Here is a 21,762-nt window from a genome sequence, read left to right on the forward strand (position 1 = left end):
CTTGCTTGCATTCCTTCATTTTCTCCTGCTTATTCCACCTGACTTTTGACGAGAGGCAGCGTACACCCTTGACTGGTCGCCAGTCAGTCACAGGACACATATAAACCAACCATTCATACTCATATTCACACTTTTGGACAATTTAGAATCACCAATCAATCTAATATGCGTGTCTCTAGACGATGGAATTAAACTGGAATACCACACAAGCAAGGCGAGAGCATGCAGGAGGTCAAAGCCAAGATTCGAGCCCTAACCACTTTTCTACTGTTGCTTTGCATGGATGACAAATAATATGGCTGATATTTAAAATGGGCATTTAATGGCAAAAAAGCAAAAAGGAACAAAAACCCAACTTTTCAACTCACCAGAGTTCTTGGCCTCAAAGTCAAAGTCAGTCTTGCGTTGCAGTGTGGATGGCAGGTCATTGAGACGGAGAGACAGCTGCCTCTTGAAGGGTGAGTTTTTCTGACTGAGAGCTGGAAATCCCCGGAATGAGCCTTGACGCACTAGTTGCTCAATGGGCGCATGGCGGCGGGGGATAGCATGAGGCCCACCAGGTTCTGGTCGTTCCATGGGTGATGCCGCACCCTCAGGCGGAGAAGCAGTACCAGGGGGCAGGGCAGCATGAACCGAAGGCTGGTCTGTAGGAAGGAGAGTGGAGAGTTAGCTTACCAAATATAAAAGGTGCAATATAAGAAACTCCAAGTACTCAAGAGTTGTGCACCACTACAAACTACAACCACAACAGTGACGTGCAGTCAGCTGACGCAGAGCTGCGTTATAGATGTATTTTTTCTATAATTCCAATCGTTTTTAACATTTTCTTTCGTAAAAATTGCTGAATTTGCACAGTTTTGCACAAGTATAGGGCAGAAAACTTGAGATTAGGGTGTGGGAAATCTCTCCTCTCGGTACAAGCTGGGCCTACCATATCTGGCGAATGGCGTATGCCCATTTCTGTTTGTCAGCACGTCACCAATATACAGGTAATGTTTGCAGAAACATTTATTTCATAACCATGACTTTCTACAGCCTATGTAAATCTTTAATATAAGTGGGACATCATTATTAGTGCTTGCCAGACAATAAAAGACAAAGAAATGTCATACGCTGAAGCGCTGCAGTACTCTCCCTAACCCTGAAGGGACGACGGCGTGTGTGAGTTGTAGGTGCTTGTTGCTGCCACCATTTCCAAGAGGAAATGCCGTATTTTTAAAAAATATATTTCAGCACTAGCTAGAGCTAGATTTAGCAACAAGTGAAATGCATGTTTATGCTGTGCTGAATGAATGAATGAATTTGACTGCCAAGATGGAGGATTATACATCCAAGCTCAACAGAAGGTGATCAGGCGTTTACAACAGTGCTTTTCCTGGACAAGGACAGGGAGCATATACTTCATATTACAGATCGACCAATAATGTTTCTTCAGGGCCGATACGGATACTGAATTTTAGTAGTCGAGAAGGCCGATAACCGATATTTGGAGCCGATATTCATTTGCATTACAAGGGAAAATATGTGCAACAACATTTTGAATAGTGCACTCTCCAACATCTTGTCTTTTCTGCTTTTTTTGCGATCAAGTGTAGATTTACTGCACCGGCGTACAGGCTGGGGGCTTGTTAGCTTCAGCGCTTCGTGCTAGCACGACTGGCTTCCAAGCGGCAAGTCTCCACTCTCTGCAGTACATACGAATTTATTTCTCAGTTGTTGTTGATGAGTTGGATATTTTGTCACGCTCCTGTTTGTTTGCATCACTGGGGCCAAAAAGGACGCTATGCCATTCTTGTTTCACGAAGGTAAGTACCTTCGAGTCTTGCAACAGGAGAAATGCCGACTGCAGTGTTCTTAAAAACAAATAATTAAATGGGACCAAGAAGTATTAAAAAGAAAACTTATTTTTTAGCAAAAAATAATAATTTTCTTCTTTTTCATTATCCTCTTAATGAGCTACGACGGCGTATGAGATTTCATAAATTTAGGAGAATAAAGTCGTACATTTACGAGAAAAAAGGTCATAATATTACGAGAATAAAGTTGTACATTTACAGGGAACAACGTCAAATTTACGAGAAAATTACGAGAGTAAAGACGCAAAGTTACAAGAATAAAATCTTAATATTACGTGTCAGAGGGAAAATAGAGCATACGTAGCTCTTCAGGAAGGAAGGAAACTTTCCTCTTGCTTCAGGAAAGCTTTTATTTATAACGTGGCAGCAAAACAAAGCATTTGAGCACAAACAGATCAGCATGGGGAGCCCTTCTCACTTCCACCTTCCTTACCTTCCCCCTACACTTGCCCAAGGCTAAAGGTCACATAAGTCCCCCCTTTTCATAGCTGTCTCAGGTAATGCCTGTAACAAAGTTACGAGTTTTGTCTCGTAGATTTACAACGTTATTGTTGTTTTATTACAAGTTATTACTGTTACTCCGTCGTAACAAGCATTTCCTGAGACAGCTATGAAAAGGGGGGACTTTGGCCTTGGACTACTTTTTTTTTCTCGTAGATGTACAGATTTTTTTCTAAGTCGTACATTTACAAGAAAAAAGGCGTAAATTTACGAGAAAAAAGGCGTAAATTTTTGTCTTTTTTTCTCATGAATTTTTTATCTTGTAAATATATGACTTTTTTTCGTGTAAGATTTTATTCTTGTAAATTTACCACTTTATTCTCGAAATCTCCGATTTTTTTTCCAATGTGGCCCTTATAGTAGTCGTATAATATGTAGTAGTAGTAGTAGTAGTAGTAGTACTTTATTAATCCCACAGCAGGGAAATTCACTTGTTACAGCAGCAAGCGACCAAAAGAAAAGTAAGAAAGAAAACGAAAATACTATAAAAACCCTAAAATATTGTTCCATTAATACCTCTACGACAGTGTCAATGATAACGAAACATTATCTTTTGTTTTTTCTTACAGCTCGTGATTGTGCAGGTGTACAGACAAGCTGATTGACTCTGTAAGTGGTTTGGTTTATGAGTCTCACCTTTATTCTTATCCTGCACTTTGTCGTCACGTTCACTGGTGGTGCTACCTTGCTGGCTGCAGGAAGAGTTAGTGCGGAAGGAACCCTCCCGTACGAAAGACGTCCGAGTGGCGTCGAAAGATGCCGTCACCCCACACTCCTTCTCCCTACGCTGTTTCCTCTCCAAACAGGCAGCAAAGGCACAGCCTACCGCATGGCTCAGTCGCTCTCCCTAGTAGAAAATGAATACAAACCAAAAAGGATTACAAGCGATCCAAGATGTGGTGACTGACTGTTTAAGTGTCTTCAACCAGTCGCATTACATTGATTGATACTGTGTATACTACTTATACACAATACAACACAATGAGGATCAGCTAAGTGTGTGATTATCCAATCGGATCTCACGTTGTTGTGAATGCATGCCCGATGTGACTACACTCTTGCGTTCCACAATAAATCGTCCCACCGTGGCAACAAAAGACAAGACAGTGCAGTTAAGGGTAAAAAAACCCAAAACAAAAGCAAGGCTAGTTTGTGGAGGAAAGAGAGACAGATGAGATGGAGGGGTGACTCCACAGAAGCTTCTGTCTAATCGTCTTATCTCACTCCACTTGTGCTTTGCTCCATTCTGTACACATCACTAATCCATCTCACCGTCCAAGTCGATAACGAAACCAGACAGGGTTGGAATTGCCACGCCAAATTGCGGCATGGGCTTACCTTTGACTATTTTTGCCTTAATATTTCTACATTCATCTTCCCAGGTCGAGTAATACAAGCGAGACTATACTGTTAAGACTACGAAAGGCAGCAGACACTCCGGTGTCTGCTGATTGGTCGACAGAGATTCTGCTTGCATGGCCTTTTATTCAGAGTTCTTATCAGGTATGCTGTTTTAGGCGAATCCAGTTGTCGCCTGCTTGTGTTTACATTAGGGATGTCTAATAAGTAACAGCCGATATTGTCATAATAATGAGAAATTGGATCAAATCAGTATCGTTTTTTCTGCTGATAATGATATCGGCGAGCAAATGAGACCTCATCAAACCGTGCCGTCCTCCACAGAGCAACAAGCTTGCTAGCTCAGTACGTCCACGGTCTGGAATTATTTCCAAGTTTTGCACTGTAAATATGCAAATCCACCTAAAGAGTAGCGCTACTAACAACAAACAGGTATCACTGCACCCACTTTCCAGTGACCGCTGCAGGCAACAGAAAACCAGAACAAGAGCACAAAATGAGAAACGATGTGAAAACTAAGCCTAAAGTCCCGCCTGTTATGCGCGACATGACATAACGCCCTGGTTATGCGAGGGGAGAGTTGGGCGTCTTCTATCAACGTGCAGCGTTTCGGCACTTTATCTACAACTTGTGTTGCATGTGGCGGGATTTGTCTTCTTTTGTGAAATGTATCCAGTACACGAAGCATAATGTGTTCTTTACTCGCCAGAGCTTCTGCACGATATCGGATAGCGATAAGAAAGCCATTATTGAGCAACTCTAGTTTTCATGTTTCACTTATCACTGCCGCGCCCCTTCAACAGCGCAGTCAGCACAGGCAAGGCGAGTTCTCTGGTAAAGTTATGTCTATTCGAGTTTGTCCTTGTTGTACGGATGGAAGGCCATGCTAATATGTATTTTGTTTGTTTAATTAAGTGACTGGATTGGAGTCGGAGTGGCTCACTGATGTAAACATAACCGAAACCGAAAGTAGCCATTGTTTGCACATGTACTTGTGACTTAAGGAGAATACACACTGCTGCATTTTGTTAGTTGCTGTGGTAGAATCCAGGTTAGTACCCATTTTTCATAGAAATGACCCCCTTATGTCGACATAAGCTGTCAACCATGTGTCGACGACGACTTAAGTGGGCACTTTTTAGTAACAAGGAACACGTGTGGATCGGGACTTGATCGGGTTTGACTGCACGGCTTGTTAGTGTAGAACAGTGTAGTGTAGCAGGTCGCCTCACCGAGTCTTTGAGAGCCATGAAGCAGTGGCACATCCATCGTCTGGTGGTCCCGTCACGGCAGATGTAGGAGAAAGCCTTGTCATAGTTTCGATCAGGAGCACAAAAGGACACCTTCTCTATGGTCTGGTCCACTATGAGGTCCTGGATGGAATAAATAGGACAGATTTCACACATATATTAAAGTAGGTTCTATATGTAAAAAAAAATAATTTGAATGTGTTGACCTTTCTAGCTGCTAATAATGCAACTACTGTGCAACGTTTGGAACATTCCTGAATATTATAATTCTCTGTTTGGAAAAGATGGGTTGGGAGTCATTGCCATTGGAGTTCTGAATACACTGGACATGATATTTCTATTAGGGATGCGTCGATGTACATTCTTCTTTCACTTCCGATCCGATCCCGATACAATTCCAGTACCAGAGCTCTGTTTGCTTTAATAAGGACCCACGGCAAAAGAACATGAGCAAAAGTAGCTGCCCACACTTTGGGCAGCAACGTTTGGGCACCCCTACTTCTGCGGATCTTCGTCGGCGTCGGCTCTATGGGCAAACTACAAATCTGTTTGGCTTGTTGGCTCAGTGTCGTGGGCGAGCGAAGAGGGGACAGGGCCTGCTTTACAACAGCCAGTCCTAATGAGCAGCGTTTTTGGAGGTGCACATCTATGGAGTTTTATTTGTGCCTTCATTTTGAGGTAGCAAAGGCTGACTTAGAGCCACAACGTGCGATAATTACTGTCGCGTGAGCACGCACATCGCTGCGAGCTGACACTCTCTCTCTCCTTGTCGCTCAACCTGTGAGCGCGAGGCGAGCGGGACAACGTGTGTGCGGTAATGGTACCTCCGGTTGGGTTTTGGGGACTGGGCGCCTGGCTGGAGCTTGCGAGTTGCGTGCCTGGAGAGCTGCAAGGCGTACGGGCGTGTTCAGTGCTCAAAATGCTAGCCTGTTGGTCACTCTCTGGGAGGGGCGGGCACTGGTGACCAGCAAAGTCCCAAAGATCGACGGGTTGCTAACCCCTTGTCTAGGGCCTAACCGATTACTCGATTAATCGAAAGAAATACAGAATGCAGCCCGGACTTGGCTCATAGATCAGAAATCTCCGCAGGTTGTATTGGAGATTTCCATTACGTGAATTATGTTGGTATCAGAACCCAATACAGATCATGGATTGGATCGGCCCCATCCCTGATTTCCATGCCTAGAAGCACTTTTCAGTGCACCCAATAAAAGAAAATGATACCAGTACTATTGACACGAGACCTTCTTAAATCTCTCGGATGTTTGCTCCACTTGCCTTGCCTTCTATGAAAGCCTTATTCAGCCTGTCTTAGTGTCTACAAAGGAGACTTGGAGGGGGGCACCGCTTTCTTCGTGTATATTTAGGGGCCCCGAGCTCACCTCTTTCACTCTTCAAAAACAAAATGAGAAGCAAACCAAGAGCTGAGAGGCACATGAAAGACACAAAAGGACACACACACACACACACACACACACACACACACACACACACACATCCTTTCTTCCTTCCGAAAACAAAGAGAGGGGTGGATGAGGACAGGAGGGACAAGAGGAGGCCATTCACTGCAGCAAATTAGTGAATGAAGGGAGCCGCTGGTACCAAGGTGAACGGCAGAGCAGAGTGTCTTCCTTTCAGAGGGATGACTGGTCATGTGATCTGCTTGATTCTGTGTGTCACCTCATATAATCAGGACGCACATGCCCATGTTGTCAATGATGAATGCTAATCTGGTAATATTTAAGAGGGCTGGGTCAAATGCAAGATAAACGTATTCTTGTGTGTGTGTGTGTGTGTGTGTGTGTGTGTGTGGACATGTGAAGAATACAGCACAGTGATGTGACTCTTGGCGTGTCATCTATGCACAGAAAAGCATTTGAACTTTCTTTTCTAAGTGTGCATCATGGAGGTCATGTCCCGCACAGATGCGCTGTGCCGTCTATTCAGAGTTGAGTGTGTCACCACTTAGTCGTTGGTGGAGACCAACAAAAGGAAAGGTCATGAAGACGCTGACATTTTTCCACATAAAACGACTGCAGTTGTGTGTTTTTTTTAGATAAGTTGTTTTAATGTAGAGTGTATTTGTGTTTGTGTTTCTGCTGGTTCATGAAGGAATTACATGATTCTGGCAGGTTTACCATCCCTTTGTTGCAGGGATGTACGACATCATTAGCCGATATTGGCATAGAAAGGAAACATTGGTTCATATCGGCATCGGTGAACATTTCTCTTTTTTTGCAGAGCATAAGGAGGGCAAATCGTGGTGTGGTGGATATTTTAAAGTGGTGGTGGGGGGGGGGGGGGGGGTGTTTATGTGTGTGGCCTGCCGACAATATGAAAAGAAAGAACCTCTCCATTGAACCCACTGGCTCCTTTATTCCCTGCTGCTCTTTAGTCTGATCTGCTTTGAAAACAGCCCCCAGTGAGCTGCACTCACCCTGGGAGGCCTCTTAGTCGCCAGACATTCCTCAAGTGCAAGTTTGTGTCTGCGCTCCTCCGCCTCCTCCCCTCTGCACTGAGCACCTTCATCACATGACTAGGACTAGGACACGTGCACGGGATGAGGGGAAATGTCTCAATTGAGTTACCTTCATTAGGTACACCTGCACAACCTAATAATAATAACAATAATAATAATAACATTTGCAGACACTGCCTGTCTGGGTAATGACTGGTTCACAGGGAGAAAACACACAGTTTTGCCTCGGTTTGCGTGCATTCCCCGCTTCCTGTACAATATGGCACACGTCAGAGTGTGTATGTCGCCTGGCAACAAACACACACACACACACACATATACCCGTAACCTATGGTTTGTTTCATCTCATTCATTTAATACACACTTACCGTAATTTCCAGTGTATAAGCTACTTTTTTCTTAAACTTTGAATCCTGCAGCTTACACAGCAGTGCGGCTAATTTATATGATTTTTTTTTTCCCAAGCTCTGTTCAGCAGGCAGCCTTTGACCACTGGACATCATGAAGGATGATGCATCATGATGCAAGCCGAGAAAGTCAAAGCGCAGTGCAAGGGGGCCTGCCAATACCAATACCATCACCCCACCCGCCACCATGGGCCACTCCTTCCACAACACAGCTCGTAAATTATTTGGCATAAGTAAATCATCATTTTCAGACCAATTAAGCACAATTGGACAATTCTCCGCGGCATAGTGGCTGGGGATTACTGATCTAAGCGTGGCAACATATTTTCTTACCTTTGTTTTATCATCAACCACTCTGAGTCCATCTGCTGAAACCCACAATACCGCCTTTACCGTCTTCTTCCCGCTCTGTGGGGACAAAAGAACATGGGAGAGAATGAATCATTCACAGCATCGCGGCATCACGGTTACATGTCTCACTTCACTTGACTAGTGACTTCATCCTTGTGGTGATGTAACCAACAAGCTAATATTAGAATGTAAAGTCACCTGCCTCAAAGGGAAAGTACCAAATGGAACTTTTAACACACGTGAACCAACTCAACCCGGTTGGTCTGTGAAATGCACTTAAATAAAAATGAGTCTGGGAAACAAAAATAACAGTCTTTGTACCAGCGTGCACCATTGCAGAGTCCCAGTTATTACATAATCCCATTGAGAGGAAGAGCAGAGGGCAGAAGGAAGCAGAAATGGAAGAGGGGAGGCAAATGAGGAGGTGGAACAGGGATTTAATGAGAGGACAGGGGTTTTTTTTGCAGTCAACTACATAAAATGGTTGACAGAGAGGGACTTCACACAGTAATGCATCCTAGTTGCTTGTCAGCACAAACACACATGGCTGGGGCCACAGAGCACAACAACAAAACAATCCATATCTGTTGTTTGTACATCATCTGAATCTGATTAGAACTCCCCCCCCGACACTACGCGACGCTCCCTGATCTTATTTTCTGCTCTGTTGGGAGTTGCATGGTGAAACTGTCAGAAAAAAGACAACAAGCAAAGGTAATTGCAGAGTATTGAATGTCTGAGTGTGAGTTGATAAGGTGCAGTAGAGTACAACACTGCACTGCAGCAGAGTCGCAGTGTACCACTGGCCACAACATTAGGTACAACTGCAGATCTAATACCAGACCAGTAACAGCAATTCAGGTTAAATTGACAAAGTCAGAAAGGTATGATACGTATTAGGGCCACACGAGAATAACGTCACGAATTTACCAGAAAAAAAGTTGAAGATTTACAAGAAAAAAGTCGTAAATTTACAAGAATAAAGTTGTAAGTTTACGAGAAAACAAGTCGTAAATTTGCGAGAAAAAAAGTTAGAATATTACCTTTTCCCAAGGCCAAAGGTCACACAAGTCCCTCTTTTCAAAGCCGTCTCAGGCAACGCCCGTTATGACGGAAGTATTAAAACAATCTGAGATAAAGTCGTAAATTTACGAGAAAAAAACTCGTAACTTTATGTCACAGGCATTGCCTGAGACAGCTATGAAAAGTGTGACCTTTGGCCTTGGGCGTGTGGAGGGAGCGGCGTAAGGAAGGCGGAAGTGAGAAGGGCTGTTGTAAATTTCGTAAATTTACGACTTTTTTATCGTAAATTTAGGACTTTATTCTCGTAAATGTATGACTTTTTTTGCTTGTAAATTGATGACTTTATTCTCAAAATCTCAGTTTATTATTATTTTTGTAATGTGGCACTAATACTCCGTCGTAGTATGAAGTGAGCATTATCTTCGTGAAGTCTGAATTGTGTTATTAGATGTCTTTGTGCGGTGGACCAAACACTGTGGCGTGTATGTCTGCATTGTGGGATACTCACAACTTTAAGCTTCTTCACTGCCTCCTCACACACATGCATGCCTCTCGACTCCTCCACCTCCACCAAGCCCAGGTACTGCAGAGCAAAGGGGCGTGTTTATTTTAAGACATACATTTGACTGACATCACTCCCTGTTTGAGGCATGCTTGAGACACGATCCCTGCAAATGGCAAAAAATAACGCACGTGCTCATAAAAAGCAGCCCTTAAAATGCCTACTTTTCAAACTCTAAACCCTGGAACATGCTTATTCCTATAATTTACACATTAAGAAACAATTACAGGCATCTGGTATGCAGTATTGTGCAGTTACACATGATCACTTCTTGTCATAGCATCTTCCTGCTGGAAAGTGTTGAGTGGATTAAAGTGACACAGAGCCCTCTGTTGGATTAATTGCTGCAGTGCACTTTTCCCACCACAGATAGCGCCATCAAACCTCTTTGGATCTGTGAATAGGTGGGGATCTACTGTATTTTGGAAGGACGTCAAGGGACGCGGTTGAAAGCAATGAGGAGGATGTTTAGAGCTGATTGTCTCACCTGTGACATCAGACTACAGGGTAACTACAGGGTGGGCCAATAAAAAGTTACCACTTTTTAATCATACACAACTTTTTGAAAATGAGAACTTAATGAAAAATAGTATTTACAGATTTGTAACAGAAACATCCAATTAACATTTGATACCAAAGGTTTCCCACTTTGTCTCTTGCTTTCTACACAGTTGAATAATTGATCACATGTTCAATCCACGCTCCTCTTCTGTGGATTACAGCTGCAATACGCACATTGAAGTTTGTGATGACATTGCCACACATTCTGTGGGGATACCTGAAGGAGAGCGTGTACTGCAACAACCCACAGACCATTGAGGCCCTGAAGACCAACATCCGAGATGTGCGTCAATGTCATCACACACTTCAATGTGCGTATTGCAGCTGTAATCCACAGAAGAGATAGATAGATTCCAAACTGTACCAATTTAAGGGTGTTCAACTTTGGAGGTTACACTGCAGAGGCACTAAATCTGATTTGGGCATTACGACTTGCAATGTAAATGTAGCCCAAGTCTCCCTTTTTGCTCCCATGGTATCATTCTCTCGCATCTTCTTTCTCCTTGAGTCCCCCCACCCCATTTCCATGTTCCCACACAGTCATTTCCTCCTGTGTCCACGATCCATAACTCAATAAGTGTCATTGTCTGTCCAGCTCATTTTGGATCTCAGTGATAAGTGCCATGGAAGGCAATGACTGCCTGTTTCTCATTAGGAAAATTATTCTTTTTTGTTTCTAATGGTCAGCCCTGCAAGTAGAATCATCAGAAGCTTCAATACAGTCTACACAATATCTACCAGCCACGTCATGAAGGTCTGACTAGTTGTTTTGAACTTCTATTTAATATTCCTGCATCACTATACCATTGGATTTTATTTTGTGATGATTGGCTTAAACAGTCGTATGAAATGATATGAAACGGCGGCTTGCAGACGCTTACCCGTACAGAGAAGTTACATTTGCCCTTGCGTACAGCCTCCTCGTCCGCCTGCCACTGGTGTGGTCTGCTGGCCTCCGGCACATAGGTGGGCTTCTTCCTCCTCAGGCTCTGACGAAGCTTGTTCATCTCCGGGGTCACGTGCTCCCTGGTACTGCAGGCACAGATACGGAAGATACGGAGACAGTTTATTGACAGCTTATAGTTTTTTGTCTCCACTAAATTAAAAATCGAATGGAAATAACCGCCAGTAAGACAAACCATTTCATTTCTCCCATTTTGTGAAATCACTGACATTTCTGCAGCCTCACAGGACACTTCATTAGGTACAGAATCCAATAAAAGTGGTATAAAAGACTTACTTTGACTTACTTACTTAAAGACTTACTTACTTTTTACTGCTCCCAAAGACACAAGGAACACGAGGAACCACACAGACACCATTTTCCTGTTTTGTCATGAGTTAAATCGTGAATTCAATAGTGTTTCTCACTCTTTAAAATCAAAATGCTGGCACTTGCAACTTCCTTTGGCTCCATTTTGGGTTACAGTGTTGAGGAGACCTTACTGAATTCAAGAAATAACACATGGCAAAACAGGAAGGTGGTTAATTGGCTACTCTAAATTGTCCATAGGCGTGAATGTGAGAGTGAATGGTTATTTGTCTGTATGTGCCCTGCGATTGGCTGGCGACCGGCCCAGGGGTACCCCGCCTCTCGCCCGAAGTCAGCTGGGATAGGCTCCAGCATACCCGCGACCCTAATGAGGATAAGTGGCATAGAAGATGGATGGAAAACAGCGGTGGTGTTCGTGTGGTGTCTCGCTGCCACACACAGTGAACCCACAAAAGATACCTAAAGATACTCACAAAACATTCGTGTTAGTAATAACAATCGTGATGATTTGGTCACCACATCATTTTTAGATATCGACACATAAAAAACAATAACTAACGTTTTTGTCCCCGGAAGCACAGCCTAGCTTCTTGCTTTGCAGCTGGTGTGTGTTAGAAGCAAAAACAGAAGGTGTTCAAGACGCTTCCCACGCTAAACAACGGGCGTGATGGCGGCAGACACGAAAAGTAATGATTGTTATTGGATTTCCAACGTTCCTGTACTTGGTCAATATTATCTAATTTGCAAACAGACTCTCCCTGCAAATCATTTTACAGGATGCATCCACCCATCCATCTTCGATGCCACTTACCCTCACTAGGGTTGCGGGTATGCTGAAGCCTATCCCAGCAGACTTGGGGCGAGAGACAGGGTTCGCAGGGCGCATGTAGACAAGCAAGCATTCACACTCACATTCGTACCTGTGGACCATTTTGAGTTTCCAATTTTTGGAATGTGGGAGTTTTCTCTGCAGTGCCCGGAGAAAACCCACGCATGCACAGGGAGAACATGCAAACTCCACACACAGATGCCCAAGCGGAGATTCAAACGCAGATCTCCTGACTGTGTGGCCATGCTAATCACTAGGCCCCCATGCGGCCCTTACAGGATGCAGTTCATATCAGAGCCACACAATAAAACCATAATATTCCTGTTAGGTTTTTGTGTCCTTCCTCCCCCCAATAGCCAGGATTTAATCCAAAAAAGACCAAATGTTATCCAAGATGGACTTTATCATCGTTACACCTCAATAACGTAACAATTACAACTATGGAAGAGCCTTGTAAAGATGTCTACAGGTTTGGAGAACGTGTCATACATACAGTATGTAAAAGCATAACATCCTCCCCAAAGTAGTGTAAAAAAAAGCACAATGGAAAGGCAAAGAAAGGAATAATAAGCAAAGAGGCACTTAAGTAGAGTTTATCTCTATTCAATCTGTTTTGATCTCTTCATATCCTGAGTTCATGAGAGTAAAGACTGTTTTCTTACCCTCTTCTTGCCCCACAAACCAGCATGCTGGCTACAACAGGGTGTGAAACTGCACAGGCCCTACACTGCAGGCATATAGCGTCCATATGCAAAGCATAAATCTGCGCACCGAAGAGAAGCGGAACCTTGCTCTGCTACACACACGGAGCATGGTGTGCACTCTAATACAGGACATATATGCACACTCAGACACATCACTTCTGATAATCAGCACTGCAGTGGCGGTAATGACTGGCGTGCCGGAAGCGTGCGCACATTTACGGTCTTTCATGCCTGTCAGACGTGTGTAATGTGGAGTACGGGGATGCCAATGCCACGAAACAGCTCGAGTGGCATTACTCATTCCTGGCATGTGGGACGTGCTCTATGCCAAGAACGGACACACACACATCCTCAATGTGCACACATGCTGCAGCTTGTGCCACTCATTTCTGGGAATCGGGCCAACCACCGAGTATATTAAAACAGGGAGAAGCAAAAACTAAGTCCAAGCTGGGAAATACACGATCCCACTGGAATTCCCCCATATTGGCAGGAGAGGATGAGGCGGACTGAGCAACTGACACCTGCTGTGCACGAAACTTCAAGACAAATGTCACAAAAAAGCCAGAGAAAGACATGAAAAAGATGCAAAAGTGTTGGCATTGATTGGATACCAAGTAAATACAGGGCCAGGATTGCCAAAACCAATACTGATACCGATACATTTGACAACATTTTTCAATATCATTGAATGTTTGCCCTGTGCTGTATCATTCCGTGAAATCGAGAGCTCAAACAAAGCACGCTACACGTTGCTGGCACACTGTCCGTGCATTTTTTTTATTGAATGTGACTGCAAAATAACCTGCCATGGGGCCAAAGAAAGTTGTAAGTGCCAGCAATTTGTCAAATAAGGTGAGAAACACTATTGAAGTTGATCTTTGATCAACAATTTCCATTTATATTGATGATTGTGAATTATAATTGTCATTTATAATTATTTTGCATTTTGCATTTCTGCATGTAAAAGTATAATTATCCTCCATAAAATGTATTTTTCTGGAGGAAGCGAGGAGAGGCACAGAATCCACGTTGCTTGAGGTCCAGCGTAAAATGTCCTATACTATTTCCTATACTATACTTCCGATTTATTTCCGACTATATTATTGAATTCGGGACTTTCATTAGTTTTCAGTTATAATCATCAAAATTAAAAGAAATCAACATTTGAAATATATCAGTCTGTGTGTAATGAATGTATATAATATAAAAGTTTCACTTTTTGAATGAAATTACTGAAATAAATCAACTTTTTGGTCATATTGTAATTGACTGAGCAGCACCTGTACGGTAGCACAAGACTCCTAGCTCATAGACAAACCTTTTCACAAGTTGTTTGATATTCTGCGCCCAGGTTAGTGCATGTTTAAGTGCCTGCAGCATCACACACTCACTCACACATAAACAACACCATATGTGGAAGTGTTTTTTTCCTGAGCTTTTTAAAAGTGAACATCTCGTGTGAAACGAGGGAAAGGCTTCTTGAGACGTCATCTGTACTTCTGTGAAGAAGGTGTCGGTCGTTTCGCTCTTTGTCCGAAGAGCTTCGTCAGCGAACTAACAAGTGCTGGTAGCCTAGGCCTTAAATACAGTAAGAGTGGGCGGAATTGGTGTACCAACGCCCTCCTCCTATTGGTTCCTTACACTAAGCCTGGGAGGAGGGCTGACGAAGCTCTTCGGATGAGGAGCGAAACGCCCGACACCTTCCTCACAGAAGTACAGATGACGTCTCAAGAAGCCTTTCCCTCGTTGGACAACTCCTGTACGACTGACAGCCTACACAGACATCTTGTGTGAAAGTGTACTCCTGTGCAAATCGATCTGTCATCAGTTCTTAGTAAAGTTGATCAAGTTCCGATGATCAAAGAAATCAAGAAGTCTGGTTCGTGCCCTCATTCAAACCTCTTGAAAGCATCGGAATCGAGAATCGTTAGAAACCCGAATCGAAACAAGGAATCGGAACCGGAATCATTCAAATTCAAGACATGACTAATCAACTCCTCTCATCAATTATAAGGCCCATGTCTTGTAGGAGTGTTTTTTAGGGGTCTCAGTTTGTCTAACTTTGGTATTGCAAGTCACCATGAAGAAGTACGGTAGCCTAAAAGGGTCAAATAGACTCGTGAACTGCTGGGACCAAGGGAGCACAATTACTCAAAACTGTATTTATTTTAGTGGACCTGAGGTTACCTAACTCTCTTAAATCTAGCTATTTTATGTGTAAAAATGCCAAATGAGACTCCCTAACACCAAGCTGCATTCCTCTTTCTGAGCCTCAAGTTGTGAAATAAGGAGCAACGGCGTAGTAAACAGCCTTTAACTGAGTCACTGGAGACCCATCAGGGTGGAGACATTAGCATGCAACTTGTAAACGCCTTCCATAGCTGTGACCTCACCCTGTCAACAAGAACCATATGCATGGCTTACTTGAAGCCGAGTCAAAAGACGTGGGCTGCCAGCAGAGGATGGGAAGCATAAATAAATGAAAGGTCCAAATGAAGACCATCATCATTGGCGCTTCAGAGCAGACTACACACTCAGGTGTACCGGTGCCAGAGGAACAAAATGAGCCGTTTTCTTTGCAAACATCTGCAATACATCGCTTCACATGACTCCAATCTTTACATATTTTGTACAATTTGAAGTGTCTTCATCCTGACGAAGCACTTGTCATCGCTAGTAGCTCTTTTTTCTGGTGTAGTACTGCTTTTTATGAGTGAAATATGCGCGGGACGCAGAAGGTGTCTTCAGACTGAATTCCCAGGCGAATCTGAAGGGCGGGACTGTGAAGAAGCTGGCTATGTGAACCACTACACTAACAATGGCCATTCTATGTCGTTGTGCTTTCAAGCATGGTACCTGTGTATGTGTACATGTGTGCTTTTCTTCTGTCTTAAGGCAGCATGACCTCACGAGTTCCCAGCTGTGTTTCGGGGTCGCCAGATGTGATTCTATAATATTTGCCTGGAACTCTCTCTCTCTCACACACACACACACACACACACACACACACTCTGCATTTGTCCATCCCTCATCCAGATGTTTTCTGTTCAACAGCGGCTCCAAACTTTTGGCTACATGGCACACACTCCTCCCACCAACTTCTTGGAAACCAGATGGCAGTTAAACACACCTCATATGAGAAGTGGGGAGGAGGCGACGCGTGCATGTGCACAAGTGCACTAACCCAGAATAAAAACATATTCTCATGGTTTCGGTGTACGCAAAATAGTACAAAAGTCATTTTACACCCGTCTGGCAGAAGTTGCTCTTTGACTACTTTGCAAGACTGAAGACAAATACTAACAAAGCTTCATGAATTTTGCATTCCAGTTGAACGCCAAAGAACGTTTAGGACATCTTGGATGCAGCCAAACAAACTGCGTACACAACCCTCATGATGTGTGACACCAGTTTTTTCTCCACGTAAGATAAGTCACGTGAAGCTTACAGAGGAACACTAATAGCCTTTATGAACGTTTTAAAATACGGTTAACTCTTTTGCTAATATTTTCGACATACAGTCGTCCCTCGCCACTTCACTGTCTGCATTTCGCAGCTTCACTCTATCACAGGTTGTCAAGATATATTAATAAATCATGTTGTTTCCTGGTTACATACAGCCTACTCTTAGCATGTTGAAGCAAATACTACAGATTTCTTGCTTAAACTAAGCATGTGCAAGCATAAAAATGGCTTAATTATGATACAAACATAAGGCATTCAGAAGACACATTGAAAGACGTCGATGGTATGTGGTATTCTTCACTGGTCACTAGGTGTCAGTAATGTTACTGTAATGTTCGGTGAGACACGCGAACGCCAGACTTAATCACCGGAACAACAGGCTTTTATTGCAGGTTTGAATTATCTCACAACGAACAGAAACACGCGCTAGTGTTGCTGCAGTAACCAACGGCAAGCTACAACTCACCTCTGAACCCCCGACGTCACTTCCTGTCGGCCCGGAGCTCAGCTCAGCTCCGCTAGGGAACACCTTTATAGCAACACACATGAACACGTGTCTTAAATAGCTTATCTACTCTTATTATGTCTATTTTGGGTAATATGACTGTAAGAGTGACTATAGGAGTGTAGTTCATGTCTAGAGGGCTCTTATAATGTTACCAGATGGTCAAAAACAGGGTTTCTATGCTCTATCTACAAAAATATTCCGTTTAGACATAAGGAATCCCACTTTGCAAAAATTCACTTATCACAGAACCAATTAACTGCGATAAACAATGGATTACTCTGAATACTGTAACTTGTACTCACTTTTATTTGGGAGTTTGGCAAATCCCATAAGGTAGAATGATCAAAAATATACTTATTATTTCTAATGGAAGTTTCAAGAATGGGTTTTCAGCTGACTGAGCACTCCCGACTCACAGCACCGTCTTTTAGAAACAGCACACTCCTTCCTACTCTGAAGAGAACAACAAACATGGGCGACAGTCAGTGTCTTCCAGACGAACAAGAAATCCACAAATAACTCCACAATAATCAAAAACAAAAAGGCGGAACAATCCAATCCAGTTGCTCACAAGTGTGCATGACTCCTTGTCGTCCACAAAATGCACCATAAATGTGCGATTATGCAACCAAATGGCTTACAATCTTCCAAAGAATTCACACAAAGAATGTCAAATGAAAAGGTTTTTTGTTTTTTTCCAGGGATGTGCGATAATATCGTCCGACGTTGGCATAAAAATGAGATCTCGTTTTTTCTGCTAATAATGACATAGAGACATCGAGACAACAAGTGCAAGTGATGACGTGCTCCGCACAGCAACGAGCTGCCTAGCTCGGTATGGCTACAGTCTGGAATTATTCCCAAGTTTTGCCTTTGGATTGTAAATATGCAATTTACAATGAAAGCGATACCCGTGACCCTCGTGAGCTAGTGAGGATAAGCGGCATAGAAGATGGATGGATGGTCAATGAAAGCGCTGATTCAGCAACAGGGGAGCAAGTCAAGGCGTCTTCCTTTAACACTCCAGTCGATGATGTTTTGTGCTTGCGTGACGTGTTAGTTATTATTTAATTATTAGTTTCATACTTTGCACTTTCCTTTATGCTTATATGGATGTTTGTGCCACATACAAACGCACAGCTTTCCAAATTGTACCGTTGCCAGCATTATTTACCCTGATTCTTATTTGTGAATTTATTAAGACTAAGCTGTCTTGTTGGCAGTGTTAGCATAATGTGTTCATTCATTGCATGGGATGTGATCTGGAGTTAGTCTGCAGGACGAGCTGCTGCCTGTAATGACATGAGAGACAGTATCGCTATATCGGATATCGCTAAGAAAGCCAATATGGAGCATCTTTAGTTTATGATGATAATCCCTGGTGGTGTGATGATACACGCGTCTGCCTTTCATGTCAGAGGGCATGGATTCGATTCCTGGCCAGGGTTGCATCAGGAAAGGCATCGAGCGTAAAAAAACATCCATGCTATTGAGTTGCTTGTGACGGGGAAAAGCCGAAAGCAAAATAAATAAATAAATATGACGAAAACAATACAGTATAACATGCAACTAAATTCTGCAAGCGTCACAATATTTATAACAGAAGGCGTTTGTGTACGTTTTAGACACTGGAAGCTCTAGAGAGCATACAGTATGCTATGAATAATGAATAACATGAATAATGAGTATAAAGGGCTTCAATCATGGAGATGCTATGAAGTGATTCAGAGTCTGAGACTTAAAGCAAAGACATCATGCACTCATTTGCTGACACAGACACACACACACACACACACACACAGAAACCTGACCCACTTTCTGAGGCCTGCAGACTTTAACTGACACCAAGTAACCCGGATAAGAAAGCACTTTCATGCAAAGTCCCTCTCATTCTCCCGTACTCCCATACAGTAGAAGTTTACGTACGCTCAACATGGGAATGCATGCCATGTCAATGTTGGCCCTTCATGATTTATTCCATCTGAAAGACATTCAAGTCCATAATGAGTGGATGAGATCTTTATAAACACACACACACACACACACAAACTCACGTTCAGACAGGGCAACAGATGGTGTGTGTACGTGTGCACGAGTGTGGTTCCAAAATAAAGAAGTATGATGAAGTAGAGATAAACGAGGTCACTTGTGTTTAGGCTGAAGTCTGAACCAGGACAGGGCGGCCTTATTTATTGCACTGTTTGTAATGGCTCAGCGTGTGTGTGTGTGTGTGTGTGTGTGTGTGTGTGTGTGTGTGTGTGTGCGTGCGTGTGTGTGTGTGTGTGTGTGTGTGTGTGTACATACGTGTGTTCAGGCTGAATCACAATCAGATCAACTTATAGTGGGGGCCATATTTGACCACCTGCTGATTGTATAAGTGTACCCCATTTTTTTTAATGGTAGATTTCTTTTAGAAGCGAGAAACAAAAATGAAAAAAAGCTTTGATTGAGTGAAATAACAGGATGTGCGGCGCTCTCATTTTGAAGGCCGGAAGTGTGCTGTGTGTTGAAAATGTATTTTGGCTGTTGCTACGTCAGATAGTCGTCCTTATTTCACACACAACTTGCACAAAGTCAGCCGGCATCGTAAAACACAACCCACGCAACCCGAGTGGCACGCACACGCGGCCGCACTAGCACGCTGCGCTAAACTAAGCTAATCCAGCCATTTTACACTGGCCATAGCTGATGGTGACAAGTACACGTTTCAAAGTTTTTTTGGTTGCCGCCTCGACATGTTTATTTCAGGAGGGGGCTTTTTAGCGTTTGTGAGGACATACCGAACTTCCACGACATCGGCGGGCATCCTAACACCCTCAGTTACAGTAGCTTTGCTCTTTTCACTGCTCATAAGCACTCAGAGCGGGCTGCTGCCTGGCTCTTTTCTCCGGCTAGCTTTAGCTTTACACTCGAGTGCGTTCTGTCAGTCTGGCAGAGCAAAAGGAGACAACACACACCTGATACGACACAAACAGAACCTCATTTAACCAAATACAATATAGTGAATGGACAGCACGTCAGAGTGTTTAGTCCTGATCTGAATTGTAAGTATAGCTGAAGACCTCATATCTGATGTGCTTATGCTGAAAATTGAATAACATCCTATCATATAATTCCGTTTTAAGTAGGGCAGTGTCCCCGAAACAAAACCATAAGACAAAAAGTACTCTCTAATCGCCAGTCTCTCTGAAAGAACCAGACAGCTGTGTCACACTAGACGTTTCCAGGTCAATATTATTGCTGCACAATCCCACAAATCACTCAGTCACAATCCCCAATTGCGCTCCAGTACCAACACAAAGAGATCAGGAGAGTGGCGTACAGTAAGATGTGTGTGTGGGTGGGGTTTGCTGATTGATGGGCATTGACAGCTGAAGCAGAGCCATGTGCCCAACCATCAGCCTGGCACCCGCTGTGACTGCTGTCGCTGTCGTTCCCCCCCTCGCTCACTCCACACACAAATATCCACAAGTGCGCACACACAGACACACAAACCCTGTGTCCTTCTCCAGTGACTCCACTATAATGTTTCAGAGGAGTTGCTGGGTGTGGTGAAGCATTACAGAAAGCTCCCCTAATTCCATTAGGAGGTGGTCATCTTACATAATAAGCTTTGCATCGTCCCCGTGTGACTAAAGATGCGTTGCATTGAGGGAGTGTGGCAAAATGTCACCAAAATGCTGCATCACTGTGGAAGAGGCGCGCATGATGTGGTTGCCATGACGATGATAACACATATATAACACATCAGCCAAGTGCGATCAATGCACAACAGAGGAAATCTACTGAATGTATGAGAGTAGCTCAGAGAAACGCACGAGAGCTTTAACATGCAACTGCGACATAGGGGAGTCTGATTCAGTCCCAGCGCGTTTGTGGCCCGAAAAACAACAAATGCCATCTTTACTATCCAAATATTATTGCATAACTATTTTGATAACTTCTACTTTGCGCAATCAGAAACAGGAAACACCAAAGAGAGTAATAAAATCCACTTTGTGTCAAAAAGGTATTTATGACATGTCTTGATTGATTTATGACCCCCTGTCATAAAAGTTTATGACATGCCCCTCGCCCCAACCCCCACCCCCCAACATCAAAGCGTTTTCACACCTATGTGACGAAGATCAAAGCGTTTTCACACCTACGTGACATGTTTATGACAGGGCAATAAAACAATAAAGTTTATGACGGGCCAATAAAACAATAAAACATCAAAGTGTTTTCACACCTATGTGTCAGGGATCAATAAAAGTTTATGGCATACCAATAAAACAATAAAACAATAAAATAATAAAACATCAAAGCATCAGGAAGCGGACATGCGGAAGTCATAAACGGACATCTGGAAGCCATAAAACATCAAAGCGTTTTCACACCTATGTGTTAGGGATCAAAGCATCAGGAAGCGGACATGCGGAAGTCATAAACGGACATCTGGAAGCCATAAAACATCAAAGCGTTTTCACACCTATGTGTCAGGGGTCAAAGCATCAGGAAGCGGACATGCGGAAGTCATAAAACAAACAAACAATCATAAAATCATTCCCACGTGACTGTGTTTTCTTCCGGCTGCATGTGGGGGAAGCCCCCATTCCCATACCCCTCCTTTCCTAACGACCCCCCCTCCA

At 43.3% G+C, this 21,762-nt stretch overlaps 1 protein-coding gene across 6 annotated transcripts in view; it reads right to left on the reverse strand.

The window, feature by feature from the left end:
- numbl (NUMB like endocytic adaptor protein) overlaps positions 1-21,762 on the reverse strand; it is a 72,595-nt gene that overhangs the window by 6,365 nt on the left and 44,468 nt on the right. For 4 of the 6 annotated variants that reach the window (XM_054793794.1, XM_054793793.1, XM_054793798.1 and 1 more), the window contains exons 2-7: positions 11,231-11,381; positions 9,735-9,809; positions 8,186-8,260; positions 4,949-5,089; positions 2,994-3,204; positions 369-644 (exon numbers count right to left, since the gene is read on the reverse strand). In XM_054793794.1, the coding sequence (XP_054649769.1) occupies positions 369-644; positions 2,994-3,204; positions 4,949-5,089; positions 8,186-8,260; positions 9,735-9,809; positions 11,231-11,356 (904 nt within the window). In that variant the 5' untranslated portion in view covers positions 11,357-11,381. Of the gene's footprint in view, positions 1-368; positions 645-2,993; positions 3,205-4,948; positions 5,090-8,185; positions 8,261-9,734; positions 9,810-11,230; positions 11,382-19,057; positions 19,113-21,762 lie in introns of all 6 variants that reach the window. The other 2 variants (XM_054793796.1, XM_054793795.1) reach the window with 1 other exon arrangement.

Source organism: Dunckerocampus dactyliophorus, chromosome 12 (assembly GCF_027744805.1).
Source record: "Dunckerocampus dactyliophorus isolate RoL2022-P2 chromosome 12, RoL_Ddac_1.1, whole genome shotgun sequence".
Lineage (NCBI taxonomy): Eukaryota > Metazoa > Chordata > Actinopteri > Syngnathiformes > Syngnathidae > Dunckerocampus > Dunckerocampus dactyliophorus.